Below are 10,369 nucleotides of genomic sequence, written 5' to 3'. Positions count from 1 at the left end.
TATCTTTTATTTTCATTACAGACTGGAAAATTTTTAATACTTACAAATATTTCGGCTGACGAGCGTGGTGTGTATGTGTGCTTTGCTGCGATTCGCCATTCTTCCAGCTTTAACTTCGACCCTAATGCAGACGCTGCTATAAGAACAATAAATGACGATAAGAAATCAATATCAACATTTTTGCCATTATTTGGCTCGTCATCGTCGACGTCGCCAACAGCATCATCAGCATCATCGAAGTCATCAGATGATACGAAAATAGCAACAATTGTGAATGCAAGTGCAACAAATGCTTCAACTACCTCATCGCTTCCAATGCCAGTGCCCACAATAGCTATGACAGCCGGCCCCGTAACAAAAAGCACAGCCAATATATCGACAGTGAAGCAAGTTGCATTTGCTAACAAAGCCACCACCAGCACCTTAGACAATGGCGACCACCAAACAATAGGAGCAGTGTCACATGCTCAATTTAGCGAAAGTCCTACACCGAACACAAGTCAAGGTGGTGTAACAGATGCAATTCTGGCTTTACAGCAAAATCACAAGCAGCTGGAAGATGAAGAAGAAGATGAGGAGGCAGAGGAATATCAAGCAGTCGAAAAGGTCAATTTGACTGTGCGCACCCCACCAGGGCCTGTTACACAACTCTATTTCAAAGCGTCAACAATTCTGGGCTTTCTTATCTGGCGCTTTAATAAAGCCAATTCCGGTGGTTACCCGGTGCGCAGCTTTACTGCCGAATTTCGCAATGTTTCGTACAATGAAACACCCTACAACCATACGTTCGAGCACGAATGGAGTCGAATGGACCCTATTAATATTGCGCCGAATGTTGTAAGTTTAGATTTGTGAAAAACGCTACATATTTTATTATGAATTGTAATAGATACATACATACTTATGTATAAGTATATGAATATAAGTATGTATAGACCAACTAGTTATTATCTCAGTGATAACTTAGAAAGCATTAAAAACCCCACGTCTTGGATTACATCGAGCCCTATTTTTGATTTTTTCGTAAGCGAAAAAAAGGCAAATTTTACAGTGTAGGGTTTTCTTACTTCTCCCTTAAACTATGTAATAGATATTTTATTTCCAATTAAATGGACAACTATGCTGGGGAGTTGAAGCTTTAATTTATCCAACCCGAAGAGCCCTAAAACCCCTAATGTAAACTAATAACATTTGGTACCGAAAGCGACATAAAAAATACATACATACATTTATACATATTAGGGTGATGGAAAATAACTAACCTAACGAATCTATGGCCTTAAAAGGACCTATTTATTGAGATGAAAATTCTCCCATTTGGAAAAACTTTTATTCAAATTTGAAAAGGTCTCGGTGGACATTTAAGATTTTCCATGTAAACAACACTTACAAAATATCTGAAAAAAAAAAAATCTGGGCATATTCTAGTGCGGCATTAAATGGCGCTGAAGCTGGTTGTCTAGACTCAAAGATGTATACGGGCTATGAACGTCGAAAAAAAGCCGGTTTAGGGCTTTATGATTGGCAATATTCTTGCTAAATGAAAAAAACTTTAACCAAAATGATACAAAATGTGTAGAAAATGTTGATTATAAACTAGATTTGTCAGAGAAGATAGAGTTTTAATCCGTTTATTAATTTTTTATTGCATTTTTAAACATTCATATTCTTTTTTGAATTATTAATAGTATTCAATTTATTGCAATTAAGATACGTGCTGGCGATGTAATTGCACTACTTGCAAAAGAAATTTACTTTTTTTCTTCATGTTTCGTCAAAATTTGATTACAATTTTCTATCAACGCTACTTTGGAGTACTCAGTATCGATACTATAAAAAATCGAGTTCTCAGTACTTTCGGTTTGGATACTGCCCAACACTAATATGTAATTATAATAGATTGCCACTTACTCAATATGTTAGTGTTTAGCCGAACTCCTCCTCCGATTTGTGACGTGCGCCTGTGATGTTGTCACACAAAAGGGAGGGACCTACAGTTTTACGCCTTACGACTCCGAACCGCGGAAAAAGTGCACTCGAATGTTTGCCATTATATGTAAATAATATCGGCGTATTGACAATTATCTATTAGGAATATATAAGTACATACATATGTAAGTCCCTTCTCCCTTTCACTCGAGCGCATCATAACTATAAACTATATACTAATTATTTCCATGACAAATAATAATTAGCCATCTAATAATCTATATGGTTTGCATGCAACAGATAGCCCTGGTTGTTCTGTTCTTAAATATATATATATATATATATATATATATATTTTTTTTTTGCAATTATATATTTGCCGCCACCCACTCAATAAGAGTCGACGTAATTTAATTCAATAATAGTAATATATTCAAATATTTTTTACATTGGCGAATTGCGAACATCACCGGACGGTTACAGCGGCAAATGGAAGTATATCGACTGGAGCCTAACACCACCTACGAGTTTCGAATATGGGCCAACAATCAGTTGGGCAGCGGCGAGGTAGTGACCACTAATGTAACAACACTTCCCGAAACCAAAGAGGAGGGTGAGTGCGTTATATGTGTATGGTGTATTAAGTAATATGAGTTATGCCGGTCTTCCAGACAGGATACTGCCTGTGTGTATAGGTATTTAGCTGCGTATGTACATAGGTGTTGTGAAATGTTTATTTGAGTGTGTGTGTGCGATTGATTTTACTGCACATGAGCCAAAGAAAAAAGGATATACGAGGTTCGAGTTTTTACTCTACATATTTACTCCTCTATGCCCTGTTTGAATTTTAGTCCTTGAATATTGAGGATACATCAGGTAGGAATAAGTATATGGCGGCTCTTATAGAATGTCCCAAAACCGATTCGCCATTCTAACCCTCACCACCAACGCCAAATTCAACATCCGGCAGACGTTTGCTTGGAAAACAGGATCAATCCATGTCTACATGGATTGCAAAAAATTTGGAGGTGGTGTCTACACGGTGAAATGAGGAATATCTTTCAGTCCACTTTCCTGATACTGTAGTTTTTTTTTTTCAAACGAACTTCCTTACCATCCATGAATGTTCAATGCATAAAAAGTTTATTTAACTTAAAGTGAAAGGAATTCAACGTCACCACTTCGATTATCATCGTTAACTTGCTGATAGGACTACTTACTGTAATTAGACTACACGGCCGGCAATAACCAAAAGGAGAGCCAAAGTTCGACGTAGTTATTTTTATCGAATTAGATGGAAATAAGATGTCCATTTTAGTTTTTATTGAGCTCTTGAGTAGTTTCAGATTAAAGGAGTAACTGTAGGCTCAGAGCGATGTCACAAAGGATCCTGAGTCTAAATGAGTTCTATCACTGACTGCCGCTTAAGCCTTAAGTTAAACCTTACCATAAGTTATGAGGTTACCTTAGAATTTTGTTTTTTTAATCATATTTTATATATAGCAAATATGTGAATTTCTACCATCACTCCTCAGAAAACAATTACCAAAATCATGGTGGAATTATACCAGGTGAAGTAATAAGCGCGAAAAGAAAGATTCCGCACTGCCTTATTAAACGTGTTTGCCTTTTAAAATGTTTTTTTTTTAAAGGGGTAAAGGAAGAATTATAAAAAATATACCCTTTTTGAAACTTTTTATTTAGTGCATATACCTACATAAAATTAAAAATTACTTTTGAAATATCGCCACTATATAATATAATATAATATAATATAATATAACATATAATGAATCCATATAAATTAACTAATTTTAAGCACATGTATGTAACCATTTTTTATTCAAATTAGATATGAGCAAACAATTTTGTGGATTACGCTTGAATTTAGCATTGAAAGATAAACACCAACAATAATAACCAATATTATAAATAACACAAGGCAACAGTGATTTTGTTGCAACAAATGTTGTGCTGTTTTTGATAGACCTTTTTGTGCTAATCCGTAAGCATAAAGTTTCCATCAGCTCTAGATTTTCAGAAAAACGAGGTCAAAGTGTCAAAAACTCGCGTTTTTTTTTTAAATATTTTATTTTTCACAAATTAATTATATTTCAAAGATTTCAAGAATTTTTTTACAAAAATTTTAACGGAAAATTTTAGAAGAAACAATGTCGCTGGCAAATAATAAATAGTCAAATTTACCCTAAATATATGTAAATGCCTCCAAAGAAGCAACACATAAAACATCCAACGAATAAAGGAAACATTGTAAAATATAAGGAAGTCGAATGTTGGAAAACGAACAGACAAAAGCTGTCTTATTACTTCATTTGTTTATTACGCCATGTACGAAAATAATGAAATAAAGTCAGTTGTGGAGGTTGTTTATATATATAAACTCAGAAGGGAACTATGTATAATACAGTTAACCTGCCGTAATCCAAGGGACCAAAGTTCTTTCTTGGCCACCTTTGATAGCCAGACTGATTATAAATAAAACGGTTCTATGGTTAACACTCATTTAATTGCCATTATCTTAAACTGTAAAAAGTATTTAAAAACTTTATTTGTTCTTACCAAAGTTATGAGTTAGAAATTAAATAGGAGCAAAATATTTCCTGGTCAAAGCGGAAAAAAGAATGTCTGGCAATACCAGGTTGAAACTGTACTTAAGAAATTAGCAGTATTTTAAGTATTTCGTTGCCGTTTTGGGTTTCCTGCTCTTCGAAGTAAACAGCAAAAGTTAAGCGTCGCTAAAGAGACGGCATACAGGTTTCCTCCGCTCACAATTTCCGGCTTTGACAGTTTTGCTGGTTTCTTTCTAGTTAAAACGATGCAAAACACCCTGTCTTCCGGATGTTTATTGGAGCTATATTTTTTAACAATCACTGACGCTGTTCATCTGGCTCATGTGCGTTTTTAGCTCTGCAAATGCTAAAGTATTATTCATTCCGTAAATCGTAAATGCCCAAACCCGAGTGCATCTATGATCGGCCTGCTAGGGATGTTGCATTTAAACGCGCCAGTTGATCAATCCTTTTGTCGAATACCAAATACCAAATTCAGCTTTCCTCTCCAGGCAACAAATTGAATGTATATCGAGCCCTAACCGCCAAAATAACGTAAGCGACATTTCGCTTACGTTATGTTGGCGGTTAGGGCTCGATATGTTCCGGCAATGTGTCAATCGGATCAGCCGCATTGGTCTTGAATTGGTTTTCATCGTTTTAAAAGGGTATTTTATTCCATCAGGGAGCTGCAGAAGAACCTCAACCTAGTCCCTTATTTTAGTAGCAACGTAAGTTTTAAGTTTCTAGTTAGTTAAATTGTCTACGCGCTCGGGAATTTTCAGCTATGTTTTCTTAATACGTACTTCTATACAAATACATACAAATGTAGAATGTAGTTTTGACATTTTTAATGTGTAAGATCTTTAAGTATACATACATACATATATCGTATTATCTATAAATGTGTCCTATCATCTACTATAATCTACTATACATACATACATGCATACATACATACATAACTATTACATAACTTACCTGTACATACATACATATATACATATACATATATACATATACATATGTATATGAATATGTATGTATTTTAGTTTTTTTTTTTCTCGTAACTCTTTCTCCAACTTTGTTGTGTTATTGTTTGTAATTTGCCTTTCCACGTATCTTCCTTTTTATATCTTTTTCTTTCTTATATAGATTTAATACGCCTTATACAACCCGACTTAGATAATTTCGATCCGCGCATTTGGATAATCGCCGTCAGTGTTGTGCTTGGAACTCTTGTGATATTAGCAATTGGACTTTGTATAGTTTTATCGAAAGAATGTTATCAATCATCGCAAGCGGGTACTGAACATACAAACACAGATAATACAAACACTAACACTAGCAACACTAATTATTACACAAGCGCCAGTGCCAAAGCTGTTACAGATACAGATGCTAAACGCAATTTGAATGTTGTTGTAATGGCTTAAATTTGATTAAAGTTTTTATGTGTTTGATTTTGGTTTTTGCTTTTTGCTTTTCATTATCGAGTTCGTTTGATCTGCTATGTATACGTACATATGTATATGTACATACATACATGCATAGCTTACTACATCATGTGTACATTCATATATATATGTTTTGCAATAATTGGAATGCTTATATCAATTTATTTATGCAACACAATTTTTTTGCACAGTTACAATATTTATTTACTCGTTTATTTTTCTATGCCAAATGGGTAAACTTGTATACAAGTGACAATTCGTTTATCGTTGAATACATGTACCTACATACATATATATTTTATATTTGTTATAGCTACAGACTATACTTACATACTTACTTCATACTTGCGTCATTGTGATCCTTGAATTATATGTATGTGCCTTTGTCCTTTGTTGAATCCATCTCTAAAATCTGTTTGTCTGTTCCGTACCGATACTCTTTTTCTCATCTTTCTATGATGATCAGAATCTCCTTGATCATTGTAAGGATAAACGACTTCCAAGCCGGCTTTAGCCAGTAGCCAGTGTTGCCAGATTGTGTTTTTTGTAGCGCATCCCTATATCGAGCTCTGAGTAGCATTTAAGAGCGCCGCACAGTATGCTTTTTGAACACTCTGGGCCGGTTGTTAAATGTCTGATTAGCACAAATCGGAGGTACTGCTTTATCGATCACATTAATCGAAGCGCTTTAGATAGAAGCAACATTGTGCTATTAATCAGAATGGGTTGAAAGAAAATGTAGTAATTAATTCCCTTTCAAAAGGAAACTACATCAATTGTAAAACATACCTTCTATATAATTCGGATATACATCCTGACCCTTATCATCCTCAATCCTTTGCAAACTGGAAATATTTTCATACATCCATATAAATATAAGTACATATGTATGTAAGTATATGTATATGGACATTTTAAATATTTTAGTTTTTTATGTTTCAATTTATTTATTAAAAAAAAAAACACAAAACAAAAAACAAAAATTATGAGTGAAACTACTTTCATGTTTTTGTATCATGGTCAATGTTGTATCAAGAGTATTCACGTTAAACTGTGTTCACACAAGGCAATGTGCACGTACTTGCGAATGAACTGTATATTGTAGTGTTTTATCGTCCTTCCTCGGAGAACGAGACATTCACACTGGAATTTCTGAATAAATCAAATCTTATCATTATTTTATAAAAATATAGCTTACTATCTAAAAAAAAAACACATCTAAATCAAAATTTCAAACTTTGTAGAACATTTATAAAATTTGGACGAATTTTAACAAATGTGGATCAAAATTTTAAACTTTTTAATCCGATTTTTAGAGTTGTTTTGAGTATGCAGTTTTTTAGGTGTTTTAAATAATTAAGGGGCAAGTTTGAAGTAGCCATGGCCTTATTTTTGATTTGTACCAATTTTTTGTTCGCGCATTTTCTTCTTGTATACAAAGTTTGTTTGAAATTTTTTTTTTTGTTTGAAGAAGATGTGCAACACCTCTACACAAAAAACATTCAAAAAATCAACGGTAAGGACTAGCTACTATAAAATTTGAACTTTGTTTTACTAAAATTGAATTGGCTACAAACCTGCATACTGAGAACGTTTCTATGAAAACTTGTACAAAATCTCAAAATTTTGATAATTTTGTTTTACTAAAATTGAATTGGCTACAAAACTGCATATTGACAACTCACTCTTATACGAAATCTCAAAATTTTAATAAAACTCTGTAGAATTTTACTAATTTTCATACAAAGTTTGAAACTTTGACTTACATGGTTTTTGTTGGACAACGAGCTACACTTCGTTAAGAAAAATAATACACATTAAATAATCGGAAGGGAAATAGCTAAAGAATGCTAAAATGTCTCTTCCATATTTATATTTTCGCCACTGTATGTATGTAGTTACGATTTGCCTCTTCCAAAATTCCGCAGGGGCCAAAATTTAGAAAACTACATAGACAAAATTTTTATAAACATTTTTAATTTCTTGAATTAGGTTAACGAGTTTTTGTTTACAAATACGTATATACATACGTACATATGTATACATATATGAACGTAATATTAATAGCACGTATTGATAGTATCTATGTATGTATTATATGAAATATCCAAATATTAAAAGCATTTTTGAAATAGCAGACTCAGAAAAAAACTTAATATTTATGCAGACAATCATAGCTTAATAAATTACATATACATATATATAAATCGAATCAATATTTTCAATTTAATATGTAGAAACCCGCTTTGTATTTACAAATATTCAAAATAATGTATTTTACACGATACATATACACTTTTTCACTTCACGTGCGATTCTATTAGCTTGTAAGTTACATTGGTAGGCACTAATACAGATAACCATATATATATATATACAGAAAAAAATACAAAAAAAGTTATCGAATAATTTTTACTTAAAGATCTGTAAATATGTTGCTGAAATTGCTGGACGTGTGTTAATGTGTTGTCGTTGTTGTTGTTGTCTTGTGGTTGACTTTGTTGTTGTAAATTAAATGTTAAATAAAACTGAGTTTCTGATTTGCACAAATACAGTAGCTGACCAAAATCCGATACGCTCGCTTATTTATGTGTGTTTATTATTTGAGTTACTTGCAACGAAAAAAAGTGGCTTTTCTGTAGTATCGATATTGCATCTCGTTACCCAGCATCATAGTCCCTACCCATCCAAATCCATCAATCATCATATCAACAATAACAAATTAAATAATTTACAATTTTACATTTCTCAAATGAAACTATAACTGGGTAATGAAAAAAAAACCATTCTTGTTCTTTCTATTTCTTTCCATTCTGTATTCTCTCTCCTCGTCTCTTTCTGCTTTTACTCTTTCCTATGCGAAATCAACTCACACTTATTTGCCAAAATTAAAACAAAAAAAACAAAAAAAAACACAACCAACATATCCCCCAACCATTTATTCATTTAATATATATAACACTAATTCAAATCACCCAACTCTCAATTTCTCCACCACCATTGAATTGTCGCCGCCGGCCGACACATTTAAAATGGCTTATCGAAAAAAATCTTGACGAACATACAGAATTTGAAGTTGGTTGGGAGAGCATAGAGCTAATACCGAATATAATACTGAATCCGGGCTTCTGTGAATCGGACGGACCACAGGCAGCGCAGCCATACACGCGAACAATCATATTCGGCGAGGACGACGACAGTGATGGCTACGAGAGCGAGGAGTCCGATCACGAACCGACAATGGAGAAGTTTAAACGAAAGGTGTCTGTATTCTTTACAGGCCCAACAATAAGACGCATTTGAGTCAAATCGGATAAAGGCTGTGGCGAGGGCGACGGACGACGAGGGAACATTTGTTCAGCAGTCGTTTGCGGGGTTTTGCGCCGTTTTATTTTTTTAGATATACTAGCATAAGTAGAAGCATTTATTTTATAGAATGTTATATTTTTGTGTGTAAAAATTAAATTTCTTTATTTCAAATATTCGCGTTCCGATACCGCCAGTATTTGGAGTATATTTGGCACACAAAAAGCTTTTTTATAAATTTGATTATTACTGCTTCATTAAAGACGCATAAAGATTCGCACATACGCAGAGTGGTTATGTCATCGAAAAAAATAAAAAAAAAATAGTTATATTTAATGAAAAACAAAAATAAATGAAAATAAAGTAAGACAAAAAGCGAGCTTTTGTTACAAAATATTTTATAAATTAATGCGTAAGCAAATTGTTACGAAAAACGCACCGCTGATACATAGTATGTATGTATGCATATCGTTGTCGTCATTACAAAAGGCCCTAAGTGAAATTGTGACTTGTGGGACATTTCATTCCAGAATATGATTATAACTATGTATGTCGTTAGAACTTATACCAGAGTCAAAGATATTTTTTAACCTTGGTAAATAACTAATGTATAAATTCTCTACAAAAAAAAAAAAACAATTATTTCTAAGTTTTTTGTATTTGGTATTTGATTGAATGAGATTGGTGGGACACTAAAAACCCCTCAATGTTACCTTTGTGTGTACTCAAAGACGAATTTTTTGTCAAAACACTTGATTTTCAAGCCAGATTCTTTTGTTGAATAATGCTCGTATCTATTCTTTTTTTGGTAGTAAAATACGTTTTTTTTGTTTTTATTCTAAATCTTTATCTAAACTGATTTTGCGTATCTCCTGAACAATTTCAAAAAATCGACATGGCACCTTTTCACCTTTAAGTAGCGATATACATACAAAAAATATGAAAAATATAGGGACACAACATTTTTACCAGTTTGACTATTTTTATTTCGTTAGTTTAATGTTTATTAATCTTTAATTAGAGTCTAGTTTATTGTATAGTACATAACACCATATAAATCCACATTTCATACTTTGTATAGGAATCAAAAAAAAAAATCCCAACCAA

At 33.0% G+C, this 10,369-nt stretch overlaps 1 protein-coding gene across 1 annotated transcript in view; it reads left to right on the top strand.

Moving 5' to 3' along the window:
- The window catches only part of LOC118732948, a gene marked incomplete in the record, with an annotated part of 35,046 nt that extends 25,117 nt beyond the window's left edge, over positions 1-9,929 (top strand). Inside the window, 4 exon segments of the mRNA XM_036462076.1 lie at positions 351-837; positions 2,413-2,542; positions 5,655-5,804; positions 9,024-9,929. Coding sequence (XP_036317969.1) covers positions 351-837; positions 2,413-2,542; positions 5,655-5,804; positions 9,024-9,259 — 1,003 coding nt within the window.
- Between the last annotated feature and the right edge of the window lie 440 nt (positions 9,930-10,369).

This window comes from Rhagoletis pomonella, unplaced genomic scaffold (genome assembly GCF_013731165.1).
Source record: "Rhagoletis pomonella isolate Grant_MI unplaced genomic scaffold, Rhpom_1.0 Rhpom_scaffold_00002, whole genome shotgun sequence".
NCBI classification, from domain to species: domain Eukaryota; kingdom Metazoa; phylum Arthropoda; class Insecta; order Diptera; family Tephritidae; genus Rhagoletis; species Rhagoletis pomonella.
The sequence above is the reverse complement of the archived record's forward strand: the minus strand, read 5'-3'. Positions and strand labels throughout refer to the sequence as shown.